The 23,953-nt window shown below is 30.2% G+C and overlaps 4 protein-coding genes across 4 annotated transcripts; 2 read left to right on the top strand and 2 right to left on the bottom strand.

The window, feature by feature from the left end:
- Positions 1-1,794: 1,794 nt before the first annotated feature.
- On the top strand, positions 1,795-3,586 carry LOC108721805 (cytochrome P450 9e2-like). Its single transcript, XM_018446569.1, has one exon. The coding sequence runs from the start codon at positions 1,868-1,870 to the stop codon at positions 3,428-3,430; it is 1,563 nt and encodes a 520-aa protein (XP_018302071.1). The 5' UTR covers positions 1,795-1,867; the 3' UTR covers positions 3,431-3,586.
- Positions 3,587-7,257: 3,671 nt separating this feature from the next.
- On the top strand, positions 7,258-8,910 carry LOC108721761 (cytochrome P450 9e2-like). Its single transcript, XM_018446498.1, has one exon. The coding sequence runs from the start codon at positions 7,350-7,352 to the stop codon at positions 8,871-8,873; it is 1,524 nt and encodes a 507-aa protein (XP_018302000.1). The 5' UTR covers positions 7,258-7,349; the 3' UTR covers positions 8,874-8,910.
- A 4,767-nt stretch (positions 8,911-13,677) lies between these two features.
- LOC108721759 (cytochrome P450 9e2) lies at positions 13,678-15,406 on the bottom strand. The gene has a single exon (XM_018446496.1). The coding sequence runs from the start codon at positions 15,267-15,269 to the stop codon at positions 13,716-13,718; it is 1,554 nt and encodes a 517-aa protein (XP_018301998.1). The 5' UTR covers positions 15,270-15,406; the 3' UTR covers positions 13,678-13,715.
- A 2,938-nt stretch (positions 15,407-18,344) lies between these two features.
- On the bottom strand, positions 18,345-23,561 carry LOC108721701 (uncharacterized). Its single transcript, XM_018446376.1, has 3 exons — positions 21,816-23,561; positions 18,895-20,475; positions 18,345-18,528 (listed from the first exon to the last, which is right to left on the bottom strand). Exons 1-2 carry the CDS (start codon positions 23,378-23,380, stop codon positions 18,897-18,899), a joined length of 3,144 nt encoding a protein of 1,047 aa, XP_018301878.1. The 5' UTR covers positions 23,381-23,561; the 3' UTR covers positions 18,345-18,528; positions 18,895-18,896.
- Between the last annotated feature and the right edge of the window lie 392 nt (positions 23,562-23,953).

Below are 23,953 nucleotides of genomic sequence, written 5' to 3'. Positions count from 1 at the left end.
CGTAATCAAAAGATATTTAAAAATATATGAAATCTCTAAAGGTTTTATAAATAATTTTATATGAGCAACAATTCTTCATATTTATTATATTTCATACAATTTTCTGCCATGTTATATTTGCATGAGCAAAACAATTTACTGAACAATACTAAAAATAAATGTTTCGACAAATTGTTTATCGAATTGCGTGGGTCATTAAAATCATAACTTATTGAATCCATAAATAATGAACATTTTGCAAAAATAGATATTAACAAAAAATTAAGACAATGGTTAACCTCCACTTCAGCAGTGAATTTCAGGCGCTCGTGATAACTATTAATTATTTTTTGGACATCTCGTTGAACATTGAAGTTAACAAAATAATCATAGATTGGTTTCACAAAGAAATTTCTTCTGAATGTTATTTATCTTTCTATTCAAACCATCCTAAATACCAGACAATAGGAACCATTTGCAGTCTAATAGATCGTTCCATTTTGTTATTTTATCCTTCATTTTATAGTAAAAATATTGAATTATGCATTAATATGTTGTTAGATAATTTTTTAACCTATTTTTGTAACTCTCTAGGTTTCATTTTTGATATTATAAATAGAAGGTTAAAAAATAAAATAAATATTCATCATAATAAAATAGAAGGAAATAAGAAGGAAACAATAAAAAAAAGAGTATATGGTGGTTCCTTATGTTACAGGTATCTATTAGAAGTAGCAACATCTTTCATAAATAGATCCACAACTACAATAGCTAGGTTTTCGAAGTTTAAATAAACTTAGTAGATTTATGAAGACTCAAAAAAGTAAAATAAAATTGTACAATAACAATCACGTAATTTATAAAATTAATTGCAAAAATTGTAATAGTTCATACGTAAGACAAACAAAAAAGGAAACTACGTAATCAGAATTAAAGAACACATCAATATAATATATATATATATAACATAAAATTAGATCCATCAAAGCATTCAGTCATTATAGAACACATTCTAGAGACAAATAACATTTTTGATTGGGAAGGGGTGAAAATATTAGATATTTAATATAATTACAATAAAAGATTAATTATACATAGAAATGATTCACATAAAAGAAGAGGAAAACGATGTAAATTGTAAAAAAGATATTGAAATGCTTGATGGATTTTATTTTGATATGAAATCTCACAATGTAATCAATAGCGAACGCTTTACATATATCGTATTATAGCTCTTCTTATATAATAAGTATGAATATCACTGTCATCTTAGTCATCCTTGGAAATCGTATGTTATTAGAACTCCGTTTAATTGTTAAAATGTTAAATGTTAAAGAACTGTTATACACCATGGATGTAAGTTCTCGTTATATAAATGTCACAATTTCATTAACTTCTTTTATGTAATTTACTGATTAGTTTAATTGCATTGATGTAATATATTCACTTTTTTGACCATATTGGAACACTTATGATTTAACGAGAATCTCGCTGTTAAACGAGCAGTTCGTTGTATAAAGAAATTTGAAAAATTGACGTATGAAATTTTATTATTGGACATGATGTGTTAAGAAACTCTCTTACAACCGAAAAAGAAGACAAACATCAAGATCTGAACTCTAATATTATAGCTAAAAAGATTTATAATTGAGATTATTTTATTGAGATTAAGTTACGCTATCAGTATGGTATAGTTGTTCTCACTTTCGCTTTCCGTCCACGATAATAGTAATCACATGTCATATTACGTAAAGCGAGCAAATGCATCAGTTATATAAAAGGAAATAATTCTCTCAACCGCAACAGTCATTGGTTTACTCGTGATCTAGCAACATCGAGACAGAACGCGATTAACGTGCTATATTGAAACGTCAACTTCATAATCATCATGGACACTTGGATATTGTTGTCTCTATTAACTGGTGCCATTGCCATTTATTATTATTTCTTTAAAAATTTAAATTTTTTTAAGAAATATGGGATTGCACACATACCACCATGGCCTATCGTGGGTAATATGGGGCCAGTTTTTTTACGGCAGATATCGCTGGCTGAAAATATTCAAAAAGTCTACTACCTAAATAAAGACGCCAAATATGTTGGTTATTTTGACGGTATGAATCCAATCGTAATGATTCGCGATCCTGATCTCATCAAAGCCATCGGCGTTAAGAATTTCGAGACGTTTCCCGATCATCGCGCTTTCGTCGACGAAGCTAACGACCCTCTGTTCGGCAAGAATTTGTTTTCGCTTCGTGGTGAAAGGTGGCGAGATGTGAGGACCTTACTAAGTCCGGCTTTTACTTCTAGTAAAATGAAAACCATGTTTAAATTGATGTCCGATTGTGCTGCCAATTTTACTGACTATCTTGCCAATTTACCTGCAGACAAAAATATTATAGAAATGAAGAACTGCTTTACTAGATACACAAATGATGTAATTGCAACTTGCGCATTTGGTGTCAGCGTCGATTCTATGAGGAATCCTAACAACGAGTTCTACGTTTATGGAAAAGAAGCTACGACTTTCGGCACTCTGCGCACCATAAAATTTTACATAACTAGAAGTATGCCACATGTCGCCAAAATGTTGGGTATTAGATTTGTTAGCAATCGCATAGGTGAATTTTTCAAAGATCTCGTAAGGAGCACGATAGACATCAGAGACACAAAAAATATCGTACGACCAGATATGCTGCAATTGATGATGGAGACCAGAGGAAAAAGAGGACTTAAAAAGGAGCTGACTATCGAGGATATGACCGCGCAGGCATTTATTTTCTTTTTTGGCGGTTTTGATACTGTCTCTTCCTTGATGTGCTTCACTGTTCACGAAATTGCCGTGAATCCAGACGTACAGGCAAAACTGCGCGACGAGGTAGACGATGCTCTCAAGACAAACAACGGGGATTTAACCTATGAAGTACTAAACGGAATGCAGTATTTGGATGCGGTGATCAATGAGGCTCTTAGAAAATGGCCCATAGCTGCTTTTCTGGACAGGATAAATGTGGAAGATTTTGAGCTACCTCCAGCATTGCCTGGAGACAAACCTTTCCTTTTAAAGAAAGGAATGAACGTTTGGTTCCCTGTTTACGGTCTACATCGGGATCCAGAATATTTCGAGAAACCGGACGAGTTTTATCCCGAACGCTTTTTGGATGAAAATAAGAAAGACATAAATTCAGCTGCATATATTCCATTTGGACTTGGACCAAGAATGTGCATAGGCAACAGGTTTGCATTATTGGAGACCAAAGTGATGTTATTCCATTTATTATCTCGTTGCGAATTAAAAATGTGCGCAAAAACTTCGCATCCGTTGCAATTGAGCAAAACAAATTTCGCTATGCTAGCAGAAGGAGGATTCTGGCTAAAGATCCAAGCGAGAGACAATACTAGTGTATCCTCTAACGTTGTTAATGATAGTGCGCCTAATGGCCATATTTAAATTCAAAAGAATTGCTAATAAATTTTGCATTTATTGTTATTATACAAAATTTTGCATTTATTTATATTTAGATATGAATTCGACGTAATATCATTTAACCGAGAGAAATAACACTTAAACTGATTTGGATATGCGCACGTAGTTTTATTTTAAATAAAGTTCTCGTTAAAATAATCGAATCAACTACAAAGCAATAATGTTTTCATTTGCTGATAATTTTATTTCTTTTTTATCATTAACGTTTCATGGAAATTGAATGTAATATTAACTCTTAATCTGTTTATTTATCATTTATATTGTTTAGTATTATCAATAAATAATTGATGTGATGAAATTTTTTATGCATTAATTTAAATGTATAAATTTCTATGTCAGAATGAAATTTAAATTATTTTAAATATAATACGAATTATTACGATGAAATTTCATACGAAACAAAAAATTTTTATATAATTATTAGAATACGAAAGAATATTGTAGGAAAGTTATATAATGTATTAAAAAATTGCGTAAAGATGATGATATATATATATATATAGTATATATATAAATCTGTACAATATATAAAAGAGATAGAACATTATTTTTCATTTAAACATAACAAGTTATTGGTATTAATAATCGTTATATTTTACAGCGATATATAAAACGAAATGTGTTTAAACATAAAATATGTGTATAATAAGTAGATATAGAGAATACGATATTACATAGCAATATTTTTTTATAGGTACATATTTTTATATAGGTACATATTTCTTTTATACATCAAAAACACGATTTATCAAACGGATCATTAAAGTAGAAAAATAAGATGCTAAATAATCATTATTAATTATAATTTCAAGAACAATTTCATGTTACCAAAATAAAAAAAATAAAAATTATTGTTATTATTATTATTATTTACTTTTCCTTACATGTCTTTCATCTCATAAATCATTAAAAACCATTCTATAAGATGCATCTTAATTCTTGAAAATTTTATCAAAATTGTTTTATAAAAAAAAATTTGTTATACGTTTAATTATTATATATTTTAAATGGGGGGTTATTCATTAGATACATATATGTATACTTAATTATAATGGAGTTGCACTCTCCTCATTAGAACCGGTGAGTTATTAAGAATTAACAATCTCACAGAACTAAAAAACAACTTCGTACATATAGATCTTACCAGCCTAAAAATTGAGAAACAGAAAAGTTCACAAAATTGAAATGTTGGAACACTCAAGTTCGATGGGAAGGTGTCTTCATTCTTCAATTTTAAATTTTAAATTTTAATTTTTAATTAATGTATTTATTATTTAGAAGATGGCTGAAAAAATATAACCAAAACGTCAACAATTGTTTATAATAACTGTATAGACTGTGAATAATAATTAATTAAATAATATATTACTAATAACCATGTAATAGCTCTCATTTGCTCTTGTTTTATATATATTGTTATTGTTATAGAACTTAAGATCATTGCGCACTTCAGCATATAGTAATCTTGTTTTTAACTTCACTCACTGAGAGCAATACTTATCAAGCAATCGAGTTAATTGAATGATTATCCGAATGATATGTTCTCATTCGCATGATAGAAATCAAGGTCAAAATGATTTCACTTATGATAGAATCAAAGATGTGGGTAGAGAAAAGTGGACATCATAGAGTTGTAAAATTGAAATTGTTACAAAAAATCAGTAAAAATCACTAATAATAATCTATATATATAATTTACTATCAAAAACATTATAAATAAAAAAGCTGTTACGTATTTTATCAACACATATATAGGGTGTTAGTTAAGCATGTTGCCATACTCAACAGAGCGATTTTTTGGTTTATTTCAAGTAGTCCATATAAACATGTGTCCTAAACGGCTTAGTTTCCGAAATACAGGTGAATGTTCGCAAATGTTTGACAAAATAGTAAATTGTGTTGGAGATATCTTCCTGCATAAATATGCCTTGCTTCACGTGAGTTATCATTCGCACAACTGTAAACAAAATGACAAAGTCAAAGTCATAAAATCAAAAATAGATCTCAGTTCTGATCTTTGAACGTGTACGTCAATCTTTGAGAAGAAGGCTCGATGGATGTATCATGGCGCAAAGTGGACATTCAACAATTCATCTAATTGTTTTATTTCATCAGAAGAACTCAAGCCTGTTTCTGTTTTTCTGTTTTTGACTAGTTTTTGACTAGTTCAAGCTGTATTTCTTTTAAATAAACGGATTATTACTACACGTTTAAATTTTTTTATTTCGGAAACTAAGCCATTTAGGACACATGTTTATATGGACTTTTTTACTTGAAATAAACGAAAGAATCGCTCTGTTGAGTATGGCAACATACTTAACTAACACCCTGTATATTGTTACACGTTACGTAGTCCGCTGACAATTATTTGCAATTGACTTAGGTTTATACTTCGACATAATGGCTACGTTTACACCGTACGCTTAGTCTGCGACCTATACGATAGGTGTCTTTGTTTAACCTACAGGATAAACAAGAACATCTATCGTATAGGCCGCGGCCTAAATGCACGGTTAAACGTAGCCAATATGTAATGTATAACGTACCTACCCCTACGTGAATTTTATTAGATTCCATATATGACCTACGGAACGTTGCACAATCATTCTACGTAATTTATTATTTGAATACCGATAAAGTCGACGAATAAGTATGTGTATTGATATTAAGTACACACACGGAGAGAATTTTTTTTTTAATTTACCCTGAAAATATGATACTTATACAATACAATATTTCAAAGATTTTTACCATGCACTTCAGTAAAATTAATCAAACTTATTTTATATTTTATTATAATTTTATTAATGAATGAGAGAAATTTATATAAAATTCTTCGAAATACAATCGAACGATAAGCGTTGTCTCAGGACTACCATATTTTCAGGATAAATTCTAAGAAAATTATTCCGTGTAGGGGAATAATAATTTTTTATCAAACCAAAGCATTGCATGCAGTTACATCAGATTCATAAATTGCATGCTGCGTTAACTTGTTACGTAAATATGATAACTTTAATGATGATACTTATTTCGTATCAACAAGCAGTGATAAAAAGTAGATGTGTAACAGATAATTATACAAGTAAGAAATACAAGATAAAATAAAATAAAATAACAGAGTCTTATATATAGCACTATATAAGATATAAGATTTGATAAAACTTTGTTCTCATATAAACTATATTTATATTTTTTTTCTTCAATTGGAAATTGGTGCGTTTTCTTTTAATAAAATTAATTTTATGTATATTTAATTTTATATATATTAATTTTATATATATATATATATTTACTTTTCATCTTATTTGATTTTATATTATCAAATGCTAATATTTCAATAAAAAATATTTTTAATCGAATATATACCGTTTTATGTATTATTTAGAAATAATATGACACTAATAACATTAAGTGCAAAAATTTATATATATGCATTAGTATTTTTAATTGCAAATTGAATATGAGATCATGAGCTTCTTATTTGTCTTTTACTGTTACATAAGCATTTAATTTTACACATCCCTATATGTTTATATAACAATGTCTAGCATACACAATAAATAGCTATTTAGATGTTATTATATTAATATTGCATATTATATAAATTTTAGTAAAGAGAATATTATCCAAGATTTATTAATTTACACCAAACAAAGTATAGTAATGATGATCGATTTTATATAATGTCAGCTTGAAAACTTGCATCAGAATTCCAAGTAAGATTACTGACATATTACTGGTATATATTACGAGATAGTAACTGCTTTATGAACAGTTGTCTGCAACGATTCGCGTTGGAAGTATCACTAACACTCTTTAGTCAGTCAAATTTTATCATATATTTACAAAAATCATAAAGAGCTTTTCAAATAAGTTTACCATGGAATACTGGTCTATATTGTTATCGATAGTGATCGGTGTGATCAGCATTTATTATCTTTTCAGAAATTTTAATTTCTTTAAAAGACATGGTGTGATCCATGTACCGCCCGTTCCAATATTCGGATCCATGATATCGGTTATATTTAATCGAATGTCATTCTTCGATTTTATCTTCAAGATGTACAATTTTAATCCAGACGCAAAGTATTTTGGAATCTACGTCACGACAAATCCAATCTTCTTGCTTCGTGATCCGGAACTCATTAAGACTATCCTTGTTAAAAATTTCGACGCATTTCCAAATCGTCGTGGTTTTAACGAATTGAATCAACCTTTACTTGCGAAAAATTTGTTTTCTCTTCGCGGAGAAAAATGGCGGAACGTGAGAACTCTGTTGAGTCCTTCTTTTACATCCAGCAAAATGAAAATGATGTTCACATTGATGTCGGAATGTGCTGTAGATTTTGCTAAATTTCTGTCGACATTGCCAGCGGATAAAAGTGATATGAACATGAAAGATGCCTTTTCTAAATATACGAATGATGTCATCGCCACATGTGCCTTCGGAATCAAGATCAACTCTATGAAAGATCCAACGAACAAGTTCTATGTTTACGGCAAGGAAGCGACTAGTTTCTTAGGGAGTCGCAGTCTGAAATTTATTTTTCTTAGAACTTTTCCAAGTCTTGGACGAATTCTCAATTTAAAGCTTATAAACGATTATGTGTTAAACTTCTTCAAGGATATTATAAAGACTACAATTGCCACTCGTGATACGGAACACATTACACGTCCGGATATGCTACAATTAATGATGGATATCAGAGGTAAAGAAAGTCATAGAGAACTAGATATCGACGACATGACTGCGCAAGCGTTCGTCTTTTTCTTTGGTGGCTTCGAAACAAGTTCAACCGCGATATCCTTCGCAGCTCATGAAATCGCAGCTAATCCAGAAGTTCAAAACAAATTACAACAAGAGATCGACAAGGTTTTGGAGGAATCGAACGGAAAAGTGTCTTACGAAGCTATTAATCGGCTCGAATATTTAGATGCGGTGATAAACGAGGTTCTCAGATTATATCCACCAGTCACTTTCTTAGAAAGAACGTGCGAGAAAACGTATGAATTACCACCCGCATTGCCGGACGAGAAACCTTTTACCATGAAGAAGGGTATGACTTTTTGGATTCCGATTTTCGCAATTCATCGTGATAAAAAGTATTATGATAATCCGGAAAAATTTGATCCAGAAAGATTTTTAAACAACCAAATGCACAATTCTTTGTATTATATGCCATTCGGATTAGGACCAAGAATGTGCATAGCTAACAGGTTTGCCCTGTTGGAAGTCAAAATCTTGCTGTTTCATTTATTAGCGCGATGTGAACTGAAATTTTCCATGAAAACTACATCTCCAATAAAACTCAGCAAAACTCTGGTGATGATGCCGGAAAATGGATTCTGGTTGAACATTCAGCGTAGAAAAGATATGCATCCTGTGCTGGAGTCTATACAGTAATGGATATATAGCTAAGTTTTATAAAATGTTTCAAATGATAACAATATAGCTACTACAAAAAACTACATTTATAATAAAAATTATTTTTTTGTAACAGAAATTGTCATGCGTCTTCATGAACGTACATTTTATAATATTATATGTATGTAATAATAATAAGTTCAAGATATTTTGAAGTTATTAGTCGCAAATATTAATAATTAGTAATATTGAAAGTGTTGAAATATAATTTAATGAGATTGTAGCAATTGCAAAAGAGATAGAGAGATTGTAGCAATTTCTATTTATAGAAGTGTATTAATTTTCTTCATACAATATTTTTTATAATTCATTGATATATAGATTTTGTAAAAACAAAAAGAAGAAAATGATGAGAATAAATAATGTATAGATATATTTATTATTAAATAACACAGAGTATAATACTTTATATAAAATATACACATTGAGCAACTCTGGATAACTAAATTAATTTTTATATATATATATATATATATATTTACAAATTACATATTTTTTAGAAATAACTATGTATGCGTTCAAATAACTATGTATGCATTTTTTTACATTAAATGATTCATCTCATTATTCTGTGCATAAAAGTATTATATTAAGGTACAGTTAGTTACCAAAAAATAAACAGTTTAGTTGATAAAGATATTTTACAGTCCGATTAGCTCCAAAAGAGCAGCTATCAAATGGTGCTACAAAATTCTCTCCATTTGATAATTTTGTCTAAGGAAACTTTCAATCAGTATCTCATAATAAAACTATTGCAGTCAATATAATATTTTAGTTAATTTGACCAAAGCCACTTTTTCTGTATGATAGTGCGTGATTCTTTAAAAATCGTTAAAAAATAAATAAAATACAAATAAATAAATTTAAGATAAAATTGAGCTCTCGAGATTAACAATAAAATATATAATCAATAACAGGCGATTGAGAGCAAAAAATTAAGACGCAGTTATTAAAGCGTTATACGTTAACAATGTATTTCATAGACCTTACAACTAATATGATGAAATCGGACGTTTCGGCTCAGTTCGAGCCATCCTCAGCGATGTCCAAATATCATTAAAAATTATTAAAAATAAGATCCAAGAATGCAGCTAACGGAGCCTCTTCAATTTCAATAATAAATAAAATATAATCCAACTTTTGTGACGATAAAAATTTGTTGTTAAGGCTTTCATAAGTATGTGAGAATTTTTTTTAATTTTTATACAATACCGTAACAATATAAAAATTTGCACTGAAATTTGAAAACTTAGACTGTGGTTGGATAAAATTTTACATTGTCCGCGAAGAGTTAATTTATTTTTTTGTAATTTTGTTTAATTTATAGCAATTTATATGATTATATTAACTTTAATTTAACATTATATGAGTATCTTTTTTCATTTAAAAGATAGATTTTTTATTTTATCATATTAATGTACATATGTATTCAGTATATGTTTTATTTAAGTAGACAAAAAATGACAGATTATTATTACATATTTTATAATGCGTTTTAATTAGAATCGTTGAATTTACAAGATTTATAACTAAGTATTTACTATTATATATAAGGCCGACGTACAATCGATCACATTTTTATACTTGTCCACAATTACTTTTGTAATATTATATCTGTAAAATAATTTATATACTGTGTTGCGCATGTATGTTAATAATTGCAAATGACAAATTATTGTGCGTGAAGCGTTGAGTCATAACAGTTCTAACAACTTAGTAATCTTAGTGAATGCGGGATTGTAAAAAGAAGATTTGCTTATAGCTCAAAATACTTAGAAATGAAATTGTAGAACTAGTATGCTCTTGAATAATCATTGCAGGACTAAATAAAATATTGTATAGTAAAAGATAAAATTTAACGATAAAATTTTAGAGATAAATTTCTGTATTAATAATAATAAGTATGATAAATCGATTTAATCGGTTAACTTTTTAGTTTTAACATTTGGTAGAATGCATATTTTGCAGTACAAGTAAATAGCATAGTGTGAGGAACTCCGAAAATAATTGTAAGAGTGTTTTTGCCACTTACCTTGTTCAATTTCTTCGTAGCGAGACAATACATCGTTTCGCGCCACCCTTATGATCTCCACTTCATCAATTCTTGGCCCTTCTCCAACATGCGGTCCCTTTCCAACGGCAGTAAGTGAATTAGATTAGAAGGGGTACTTTTATCGAGTCAGAAAATACTTCTTCGAATACACATCTCGGAAAGCTGATAATAACTACTTTTATCAAGATAATCGCGCTACAAACTACTTATGTATATCAAATTTTATTTAACTTACAAAATACTTTTTTTATGAAAAAAACATAAGACCACTTATTAAATAATTTATATACTCTGTTACTTTTTGTAATTAGTCTTCTTTCTGTAATTATCATTTTTAACATGTTTAGATCTAGCTTCGACTGATATAGGGTTCTAGTTTATCGATTGTATTCTCACATGTACGGTCTAAAAATGAGATTATTAATGTTTAGATTATACACACACTGTTTAAAAAAATATTGTTTTCTTTATTATTTTCTTTAATATATATTTTGTTGTTTTCTGACTAGTTTACGAGATATAAATGTAGAAATTTTTCTTGTCTTTTTAGCTGTTATCTTGCTCATTAGAATGCATTAGATGTAGAACTCGACTAATGATAATTAAGTGGCTCAGTCGGCCACTAATTATCTAAATTACAAGGACTTCCCGTAGCAGCGAAGGATAACTGCGTCTAATGATCAAGTGGATCAAATACAACAAAGTGTCCAGTTGGTTCACTAGCAACGGCGCGTCACGCAAGCATCTTATTTGATAGAAACTGGTTTGTCTGTCGAAGACTACGAGTCGCGATTCCTTTAGCAATGGTCGCCGAGGGAACGTTCCGACCGCTCATTAAAGTGGCATTCACAAGCTCGTATCGTGTCTCTGGAAACGCCCAATCACGTAGCCGAATACATTATACGACTGTTATATCCACCATGCAACTGCATGAGAGAACGTGCAACCAATGCAGATCCTCTTTGGTCAATGCAAAATTCTGTCGCAGACATGATACGCAGAATCCTGACAATTGGTATTTGTTACAATACTAAATCTGAACTGTTTCATGGAATATGTCTTTATACATTTAAAAAATTTATAACTGTATTCTTTTGACTTTCTCATTTTTATCTTTCATCTCTTATTTTTTTTCCTCTTAATATTTGTAATATTCTTATTTTTTGTTCATACATGTAAATTTTTTGTTAATTGCAGTTGAAAATATTTAGTATAACTATATTTTTACAAATAAAGCTATTAAAATAATGTATATATATGTATCTACTCAATTTTTATTAAAATTATCATTTGATGAAATAAGAAGTTTTAGGTATGAAAATAAAACGAATGAACGACATATATATATTTAACAATTAAGAAATTTTTTCAGATCAACGTTATGTTAATCATACAATAATTATATAATATATACAGAAAATATTTTTTAAAATATTATATACTATAATGATATCTTTTTATTTGACATTATAATTACAATCAATTAGATTACAAAACTCATTGCTAGGATATCTGTTGCTAAAGTAATTATTATATAGATGCTTTTATATCACATTCAGAAACTGTTCTCAGTTTTTATATCTTATTTTGAGAAACTTAAGCAATATTGAATTAACAACATTTTCGTTTCAAAGAACATAAATTTATCATTTGTACATATTGTCCAGCTTAAATCGAAAGATAGATAAACATCAGAGTTAAAATTATCTTATCTCCGTCTATTGTGAAATCGTTCAGAATGCATTCGTTCAGAATCGAATTTTGCGATCCTTTAAAGTGCTTGAAATTATCTTAAAGTCATATAAATTCATATCATAAGATGATTGTTCTCTTTTATAGTAAAGTTTTTTCAAAAGATCATAATTTGAAAAGCTTTACATATACTTATGCTCTGTTCAATACTACTTATACATTTTGAGTTTTGTTAATTACAGTATTCAAAGAACTTTCATTCTATAAATTGCTTCGCAACAATGTTTTTTGTTTGAATCTTTCAATATATATATTATTGATTTTGCTTCCAAACTTATCTAGGATATCACGGTTGATGATAGTTTTGTGAAACTTAATCAGTATTGAGTTGCTATAAAGACAATTAAGAGAAAAATAAATGTTTACAACATTATATCTTCGATAGCGAATTTTTTTCTTCTCTTTTATTTTTGCTCTTCATTCAGCATCTTCAGCTATTATATTTTAAATGAAACGATAGATTATAAAAAATTTAATAAAATATATTACTTGTATAGGTAAATATATCAGGAATATTAGTTTTATTTCTTGTCTATATACTGTAATATTATATAACATATATAACATATAAAAATTTGCAAACATTTTTTAGTTTTTTGCAAATTCATCAGATTGTTTTTAGCACGATTTTCTGAGCATATTTCCAAATAATCCAATTAAACAGCAGACATATTATTCAAGAATGTATACTTTTCTACATGCTATAAATTAGTGAATTACTGTAGTAGTTTCTAAAATTAATATTAACACAATATGATAACATTAATTAACTTTCCTAACTAATATTGCCTGTTTTTTAAAATATATATGAGTATATATACACAATATCAGTTTTCAGTTTTTATGTATGTATAACGATATAATTTTCTTCTTGATTATACTTGTACAATAATCTGTTTTAAAAATTTTCCTTTTTAATCAGTATTATGGTACTAACCAAAAATAAGAAGATAGTATTAATTTAATTATAAATTTTAAAGATTTGATTAGACAAATTAATTTCTATCTTTTTACATCTAGCATGTCCCATTGATATCATTAGCTGTAATAGTGTGATGTGTGTTTTTCCTCGGCACTACACTCAACCAGAAACCACCTTCAGGTTTCATAAAAAAGCTATTCTTAGTGATCTTGATCGGTACCGATGTCTTCTCGCAAGGTTTTAAATCACAACGTGCTAGCAATTGAAAAAGTAGAACCTTCGTCTCCAGCAATGCAAATCTGTTACCTATGCACATCCTGGGACCAAGACCAAAAGGAAGGTAGGCTCCGCAGTTGAGATTGTCCTTCTTCCGTTCACCAAGAAATCGCTCAGGATCAAACTTCTCCGGCTCTTCGAAATATTTAGGATCACGATGAAGTCCATAAACCGGTATCCATATGCCGTGTCCTTTCTTTATAGTAAAAGGTTTTATTCCTGGTAACGGCGGTGGTAGCTCGAAATCTTTCAAGCATAATCTGTCCAACATCACAGCAACCGGGTACATCCTCAAAGCCTCATTAATTATAGCATCTAGATATTCCATGTTATTAACCGCTTCATAAGTTGCTTGCCCATTCGTATCTTCCAAGACTTGGTCAATTTCATTTTGAAGTCTTTTCTGTATGTTCTGATTTATCGCGATTTCGTGAGCGGCAAAACACATTAACGTTGAAGTACTTTCGAAACCTCCAAAGAAGAAAATAAACGCCTGTGATACCATATCATCGATAGTTAATTTTGTCTTGCCATCTTTACCTCTGCTCTCCATCATCAATTGTAACATATCTGGACGAACAATACCATTTTCATTTCTAGCTTTTATAGTGGTTTTTACAAGCTCTTGAAAAAAATTCGCTATCTTTTCATGAACGAATGTCAGTTTAAATATTCGTGCAAGCCAGGGCAAAGTTCTAAGTATGTAGAACTTTAAAAAAATTAAAGTTCCTGTAAAATTGGTTACCTCCGTGCCGTACACATAGAAATCATTTTTTCGATTTCTCATAGAATCTACTTTAACGCCAAAAGCGCAAGTAGCGATTACATCGTTTGTAAATCTTGTGAAAACATCTTTTATTTCCATTATCCTTTCCTCTGGTGGTAATTGAGCCAAATAACTGCCAAAGTCGACACCGCAATCGAACATCAGTTTATACATACTTTTCATTTTACTGGACGTGAAAGCCGGACTTAATATAGATCGTATCTCACGCCATCTCTCTCCGCGAAGGGCGGCGAGATTTTTTCCAAAAACTGGATCTTGATTTTCATCGATGAAACTAATATGGTCCATGAACATGTCAAAATGTTTCAATGTCACGGATTTAATAAGCTCAGGATCGCGAAGCATTATAATTGGATTTTTTACATCGTATAAGCCGACGTACTTGGCGTCGGGATATAAATCGTATACCGATTTGATAAAGTCAGGTATTGATTGACGACGGAGGAAAGTTGGTCCCATACTTCCTACTATGGGAAGAGGCTTCACATACGGTATTCCATGTTTCTTGAAATAATTTAAATCTTTGAAGAGAAGATAATAAAGACTTAGAGTACCTGCTATCAATAAAACGATTATGTATATCATAATGTTAATTGTGTTTACACAGTGCACATACACACAATACTGAACTTGAAGAATGTAATGAGCAGCCTGCTAGACTAATCTATTATTTGAATATGTATATGGCGCTATATTAAAATGCCTGACGTTACTCGTCGGAGACTGACTGTCAATTGCTACCCACACGAATAATATTTATCTTATATACGACGTACATGGTATCGTGTGGGGGAACTCTATTAAGTATGATAGTGTGCTAGGATTTTGCATGCAGCTTTAGTTCATCTTGATAAGATAGTCTCATTATTATAAAATCTAATAAAATATTCAAATACATAAGTATATACGTTTGGATTTATCTTTTCTTTGTCAGTAATTGTTTTCTATAATAATAAGAGTTTTTTCTTTCTAGAGATAATAGATATTATCGAGTATTTCTCTATTAATTCAGTAGCCTGTATTTTAAGATATAGAATATTTAAATAGGGCAAAGCGCGAGCTTAAATTAATATTAAAAGTAAAAATGGCATTTATGAACGCGAATAAAAAGCTTAACACAATTTTAAAAAGATTTTAGTTGAATTAGTATTATAAGTAAAATATTTCATAATATGCTAATGTAATGTACATACATTTTTATGTGACTCGTCAATTGTTTGTAATAAACGATAATACAGGTCGACATGAATTTTGACCCAGAAACGGCAGTATGTGATCCCGAAAGTTTTTGGCGTGCTAAAACCAAATCCGTAGCCAAAATGCTCCATCCAAAGATTTATACGTCATAAGTTAGGAATTAATCAATGATTATGACACACACAATAGATGATAAATAACACTTGATCTTTAATTCTCTTCATATCGTCTTTTTTTATCATTTTCTTAGTGAAAGATAATAACACTGTTTTTATTGTTCAAAGAATATTTTTATATAAAAATGTTATGATTTTCTGAAACAAAGAAACAACGCACAAAGAAATCAGTATAAGAAAATATCAGAATAATAATTAAATAAACTGATATTTATTAAAATAAATTAGAATTTTTACATTTAATTGCAACTGTCATAATAAATTATAAAACTGCAAATACCAAATGCAATTACGTCACACACACACGCACGCACGCACGCACGCACTCGCACACATTATATATCTATAACATACCCCCCGTTCTTCCTTTTATATTTTTTTATCTTATTAATTAATAATACTTGAGCATGTTTTCTGCGTTTCTTGCGATAATCACATCGTTTTAGCATTACAATCTCAGAATAAAGTATTAATGATTCAGCAATTTTACTTCGCTGAATCTTGTGCATACACATCAGTATAAACCACGAAGTAAGAGAGACTTACTTTGTGAGGTATAAACATCTTCTTATCGAAACAAATCAAGAATAACAAACCTTACGTCATTATTATTTTATTCCATTATTTTTTGTTTTATTTGAAAGTTAAATGAAATTTGAAATATATAATGCTGTATTTGTATTTATCCTAATATATTTTGCAATAGATTTTTTATTTTATTTATTGCAGTGGCAAATTATTAACATTCGAAAACTTTTAATTTTATAAAATTACATAAAGTACTCATTTGACTAAAACTACAAACCTGTTATATTATAAAATCTTTTTTTTCATTGGTACAATGTCACTAATTAACAAAATGATTGAAAATTTTCTAATTTTTACTTTTTGATACATTCACAATTATAAATTCTAATAGCACAATGAACTTAACTAAATTTCCTTACAACTTGCACGTTCCATTCACAATATTAACTGTGATAGAATGATGCGTATTTTTCCTGGATGTCACATTCAACCATCAGAAACCATCTTATGATTTCAAAATAAAAGCACTTTTAACTATCTTTATCGGAATCACTATCTTTTCACAAGGTTTTAATTCGCAACGTGCTAGCAAGTGAAAAAGCACAATCTTCGTTTCCAGCAACGCGAATCTGTTTCCTATGAATTTTCTGGGTTTAGACCAAAAGGAAGTTAGGCACCATAGTTGAGACTGTTTTTCTTCCGCTCACCAAGAAACCGCTCGGGATTAAATTTCTTTGGTTCTTCAAAATACTTAGGATCATGATGAAGTCCATAAATCGGTATCCATATATCTTGTCCTTTTCTTATAGTAAAAGGTTTTATGTCAGATAGTATCGGTGGTAATACGAAATCTTTTTTATATATAATCTATCAAATAATACACCACTTGGATACATTCTGAAAGTTTCATTGATGAATGAGTTAAACTAAATATAAAAAGTTCTTTAACATTTTCTGAGTTTTTCAATAATTAATGAAAAGTATAATAATTAGTAAAGTAGAACTGGTTCTCGATAACTTAAGATGCTTGCTGTTACTGACAAAATGATTATATATATTGTGATATGTAATAATAGTTTACACGATTAAAATGAACATTGAAGAAAGTAAAAATATTATTATTTAAATATTAATATAATATATAATATATTATATATATATAATATATATATATATTTAATTAATATTTAATAATAATTTCATTGAATTAATATATGACATTAATATAACATTACATATCGAGCTATAATTTTTAACTGTTACTGCATTAAATATAGTAATCTTTCTCGTATACGTGTTATGTAAAGGGATTTGATAGTATACAATTTGTAAGGGGTTAAGTTATTTTGAAATATTAATTCAATGGAATCAAATAATATATAATACTTGAAGACAGATATTTTATATACATATAGATACATACATAGAAAATAGATACAGAAAAATATCCTTAACTAATTTTTAAAGCTTTTCTCGTTTTAACATTTTTCATATGATACTTTTATGCTATTTATATAACTAGATTTTTTATCTTAGTTATGTAATCGCTTGCTTAAATCATTTTTTATAACATTCTTGTCTACGTAATACATTTTTATATAGAAAATTATAAAAATATTTTTTATAAATTTAAAGAAACTTATTGAAAATATACGAACGGTTATTATAATAACAATAATTATACAGTTATCTGTATTATTTACAAAAAAAATCATTATAAATTTATCGATGATAATAATATTGCAAAATAATATTCAGTCCATTAATCTTTTTCATGCTGTTTTCTCTTTTGCCGTTTTCTAAGAAACTTACATAATATGATTAATACGTTTAATATACCGCAGATTATTTCTTGAATTTGCAGCAACATTATCGTCTTCTTGCCGTACAGAAAGAAACGTCCTGTACCGTGTTCATTTGAGTTTTCATTGTTTTCATTTTATCTGAAATTTAAGAAACATTTTTATACGTTGTTATATAACCTTTGGATAGTTTTCCATTTTTGTACATGCATTTTATTTAAGGACCACTATTTCATTGTATCTCATACCATAAATATGCTTGAATATTAAATTTTTTAATTATGAGGTTCTATAAGTATGTTTTTAAAAACTTAAACAATTTTACAAATCAAAAATTATTTTTTTTTAGATCAGTATCATCTAGACACTTTTCTTTATTATTTTTATTTTTCTTTATTATTTTTTATTAATTACAAAAGTAACAGGAATTGTTTTTCTATATCGAAAAATGTCTCTTTTATTTTAAATTTTTCAAGAAGTCATAACAATTTATTAAAATTTTCTTACATTTAGTGTGTTCCATTTACGAGATTAGTTGCTAGAGTGTGATGCGTATTTTTTCTTGGTAACACCTTCAGCCAGAAACCACCTTCAGGTTTCATATTGAAGCTGTCTTTAGCGAGTTTGATTGGTATTGGCGTCTTCTCGCAGGTTTTCAAATCGCAACGGGCCAGTAGTTGAAAAAGTATAACCTTTGTCTCCAATAATGCGAATCTGTTACCTATGCACATCCTGGGACCAAGACCAAAAGGAACGTAGGCTCCGCAATTGAGACTGTCCTTCTTCTGTTCACCAAAAAATCGTTCGGGATCAAATTTCTCCGGATCCTTAAAGTAATTAGGGTCATGTTGAAGTCCATAAGCCGGTATCCATATGCTTTGCCCTTTCTTTATAACCAATGGTTTCAATCCTGGTAATGCTGGCGGCAGCTCAAAATCTTTTGCACATACTCTGTCCATTGCTACAGCAACCGGATACATCCTGAGAGCTTCGTTAATCACAGCATCTAAATATTCCATGCCATTAATCGCTTCGTAAGGTGCTTGTCCATTCGTTTCTTCCAAAACTTGGTCGATTTCCTTTTGAACTTTTTCTTGTATATCTTGGTTTATTGCGAGTTCATGAGCGGCAAAACTCATTAACGTTGAAGTACTATCGAAGCCAGCAAAGAAAAAGATAAATGCCTGTGCTACCATATCATCGGTAGTGAATTCTGCTTTGCCCTCTTTACTTCGGGTTTCCATCATCAATTGCAACATATCAGGACGGACGATACCATTCTCATCCCTGGTTTTTATAGTAGTTTCTATAAGGTCTCGGAAAAAATCTGTTATTTTTTGACGAATGATTTTCAAGTTGATTAATCGTGCCAACCAAGGCAAGGTTCTAAATATGTAAAACTTTATGAAAGCAGTAGTGTTAAAAGATGTCGCTTCTTTGCCGTATACATAGAATTCGTTTTCCGAGTTTCTCATGGAATCAACACTGACACCAAAAGCACAAGTAGCAATCACGTCGTTAGTATATTTCGTAAAGATGTCTTTCATCTGCAGTATTCTCTGCTCCGGTGGCAATTGCGCCAAATAATTACCGAAATTGACACCACAGTCCGACATTAACTTAAACATGTATTTCATTTTGCTGGATGTGAAGGCTGGACTCAATGAAGATCGTACCTGTCGCCATTTTTCTCCGCGAAGGGCGAAAAGATTTTTGCCGAATAGTGGATCTTGATTTTCATCTATAAAACTGCGATGATCCATGAAATTATCGAAGTGTTTCAACGTGACGGATTTAATAAGCTCGGGATCACGAATCACCACAACTGGAACGGTCATATCAAACATACCAACATACTTGGCTTCAGGATGTAAGTTATAAGTGGTCTTGACCAATTCGGCTAACGACTGAAGACGCAAAAACGTTGGTCCCATATTTCCCAATATCGGCAGAGGTGTCTTATATGGTATGCCATATTTTTTGAAATAATTTAAATCTTTGAAGAGAAAATAATAAAGGCCTAAAGCACCTGCTATCACCGACAATGCAATTATATATATCATATTGATAGTATATATATGTACATATATATCGTTGAATTAGTATACACCATATAGTTTTGTAGAAATTGAAATAAACTTTTGTACTTTTTGGTAACCAGATTGTTTCTTAAGTACTTTTTTATTGTACTGTTAATAACAAAGACGGTACTGAAGCACAACGTTACACGTCAAAAGCTGACGGCTGACTGCTACTGCACTGACGTAATCTTTCTAATATAACATCGGATTCGTCATCGCTTACGCAAGTAGATGCAACGAGTATTTTACAGTATCTTCATAGATGCCTTCGTTGTTATTAACATGATACATTTTTATAATTGAATACTGGATTCAGCAGATTACCGTTTATTTAATATTTTCAAGTATATTTGCCATGTCAAATATATTCGATGTGCCTTTTATTTACTATTGATAAGTAACTTGATTTACATCAATTAATAACAATTTAGTCGTAGACGTAATAAATATTCCCTATACATTCGTTATCTTAGAATTTGTGCTTCATAGAAAGAATTAAACATGTAAGTATTATTATTAGTATCTTTCTTCAATTCGATATTTGAGAGAGAGAGAGAGAGAGAGAGATATGATTCAAACTACTTCACTCCTTCTGTGAATCGATAGTGACAACTTTATAGGAATACACAATTAGTTTGTTCTTATTACGTCTACGAATTTAATACATACAACAACAAAATTACAAAATTGCATTAAACTGTCTGTTGTCTTGTCGTGACGATTTGAATCATGACTATAAGTTATAATTTCAGACAATGGAGCGAATAAAAGATACTTATATATATATATATACACTGCGATCTAAACTGTTTTCGCATCGGTAATTGAAATAGAATCGCAGAATTGCCGTAGAATATCTTGTAAATAAATTTATACATTCTAATATTTTTTATTATTATTTATATATATATATTTATATAATTTATGTTATAATAATGTAGCATAATGTCTATATTGCAGTAAATATAATGTAAAATATGTTTGTGATTTTTTTTACATCTCAAAATTCGCGAATCAAAATACTACAACAAGAAAGTTCTTGAAAAAGAATTTAAAAGAATATTTGTCATTTTTTATTCTCAGCAGTAGTTTTTGAGATATAAATGTTTAAAACTAGCCAATTATAGATTATTATTAAACGACTGCCTGTCCATGAGTCACGCACGATAATGTAATGATCGCACGGACAAACAGCCATTTAATCGTAATCTGTAATTAGTCGTGTCAGTTTTAAACCTTTATATCTCTAATATGTGATATTTGCGAATTTCCAAAGACAATATGTATATTTGTAGAATTCTATGTTTTGAATGCTCCTACTGTTCGACGGCCTTACATTTGGATTACTTTGGAATTTGGAACTGACATGACTGGTTTGCTTCCATAACCGTAGGATGCGCGTTTTCTCTAGGTACAATGCTCAACCAGAAACCGCCTTCCATCCGCATTGAAAATCCACCTTTCTGAAATTTTACAGATGTCGAAGTTTTCTCGCACGGCTTTAACTGACAACGAGCCAGAAGATGAAATAACATAATTCTTGTCTCGAGCAACGCGAATCTATTGCCGATGCACATTCTCGGACCTAATCCAAATGGATAATAAGCATTAAAATTACACTGGTCTTCTTCATCGAAGAATCTCTCAGGTTTGAATTTATCAGGTTCCGGAAAGTATTTAGGGTCGTGTTGAAGCGCATAAATTGGGATAAAGAGTGTCATTCCTTCCTTTACAAGACATGGCTTTGCATTTGGCAGTGTAGGAGGCAACTCAAAATCTTTAACGCATATTCTGTCCGTCATTGGTTGTACCGGATACTTTCTGAGAGCCTCATTAATAACGGCATTTAGATATTTCATTCCATTGATCGCCTCATAAGATGGTTTACCATTCGTATCTTCTAAAATTTTGTCGATCTCATTTTGCAGTTTCTCTTGAATATCTGGATTGACGGCAATTTCGTGTGCCACGAAACTCATCAGTGTCGAGCTACTGTCAAAGCCAGCAACAAAAAAAATGAATGCCTGTGATGTTATATTCAAAATGGTCAGTTCTCTCCCGGGTTCTCTTTTACTTCTGCTATCCATCAACAATTGGATTACGTCTGGACGAGTAATACCTTTCTCTTCTCTTATTCTTATAGTGTCAGCTACCAGATTTACAAAGAATGCATTAGTACGATCATCTATTAATTTAATATTTAACAGACGTATAAGCGACGGCATATGTTGATACATCATAATTTTCATAAGAGCAAACATGCCAAAATTTGTCGCTTTTTTGCCGAAAATGTAAAAATCATTTTCTGGGTTTCTCATCGAATCCACGTCAATACCAAAGGCGCATGAGGCGATCACGTCGTTAGAGTATCTTGTGAATATATCTTTCATTTCCATAACGCGTTTATCTGACGGTACATTCAATAAGTACTCCGAAAAGTTCACAGCGCATTCAGATATCAATTGAAACATTGTCTTCATTTTACTAGCTGTAAAAGCAGGACTCAGAAGCGATCTAATGTCGCGCCATTTGTCACCGCGAAGAGCAATCAAATTTGTTCCAAAAAGCGGATCTTGAGTTTCGTTGCCAAAGAAAAGATGATCCGGAAACGCGTCGAAATTTTTAATAGCGACAGATTTAATCAGTTCAAGATCACGAATTACTACGATCGATCTCGTAAAATCGAAAGCACCAATATACTTAGCATCGGAATGCACATTGTACATTTCTTTAATCATATCGGCGAAACTTTTTGGTCGAACAAAAAGTTTCCAAATCCTTTCTAACAAGAAATAGTCTTTTACATGTGGAATTCCGTGCTGCTGAAACACATTCGAATTTTTACGGGATGAATAATAATAAATAGCAAGTATGACGGCTATTATTGATAAGACTATTGTCCAATACTCCATGATAAATGTTTAATCGGAACCCGATTACTCCTTTTGTTCGAGATAAAGTTGAACGCCAATGTCGTGAAAGTTTGTGTCAATATCACTGTTTGCAATTGTGTGAGGCACCCTCAGGTTATAATCCAATGCAATATGTTGAACGTGATTGTTTTATCAAGTCAAGGCGATCTGCTCGCTTGAAATTCTCGCACACGACTGCTCATACCGAGATAAAGTTGTTTGTTATATGGTTCATTGCAATTTCATGACGTCATTTAAGAGAATTACATAAGAGAGAGAGAGAGAGAGAGAGAGAGAGAGAGAGAGAGAGAAATAACACTTTGTTACTTTATAATGCGTAAATGAGAAGATGCATCATATCTATATAGATAAAAATACTTATAATTTATAAATTATATGTTTTTAGTATGTCAAATATTAACAAAATATTAATAAATCGATAAGTAAATAAAACAAATATTGTAGAAGTAATATAGTTTAGAAAATGTAATGTGTGTGTGTCGTATCATCATTAATCAGTAGCATACAGCCGGTACAGCTGATGATGTTTTCTATTATTCGCAATAGCCTTAA

The sequence above is a fragment of the Mycetomoellerius zeteki genome, unplaced genomic scaffold (assembly GCF_001594055.1).
Source record: "Mycetomoellerius zeteki isolate Tzet28-1 unplaced genomic scaffold, Tzet1.0 scaffold182, whole genome shotgun sequence".
Taxonomy (NCBI): domain Eukaryota; kingdom Metazoa; phylum Arthropoda; class Insecta; order Hymenoptera; family Formicidae; genus Mycetomoellerius; species Mycetomoellerius zeteki.
Note: the sequence above shows the minus strand (reverse complement) of the source record. Positions and strands in the feature narration are given on the sequence as shown.

Excerpts from the sequence above, each read along its gene's own strand:
- LOC108721701 (XM_018446376.1), bottom strand. The coding sequence starts at position 23,380 with ATGGAGTATTGGACAATAGTCTTATCAATAATAGCCGTCATACTTGCT. Across the intron at positions 20,476-21,815 it reads TGTCAGTTCCAAATTCCAAA|ATATGTACATATATATACTA; the intron begins GTAATCCAAATG and ends ATTCAACGATAT.
- LOC108721759 (XM_018446496.1), bottom strand. The coding sequence starts at position 15,269 with ATGATATACATAATCGTTTTATTGATAGCAGGTACTCTAAGTCTTTAT.
- LOC108721761 (XM_018446498.1), top strand. The coding sequence starts at position 7,350 with ATGGAATACTGGTCTATATTGTTATCGATAGTGATCGGTGTGATCAGC.
- LOC108721805 (XM_018446569.1), top strand. The coding sequence starts at position 1,868 with ATGGACACTTGGATATTGTTGTCTCTATTAACTGGTGCCATTGCCATT.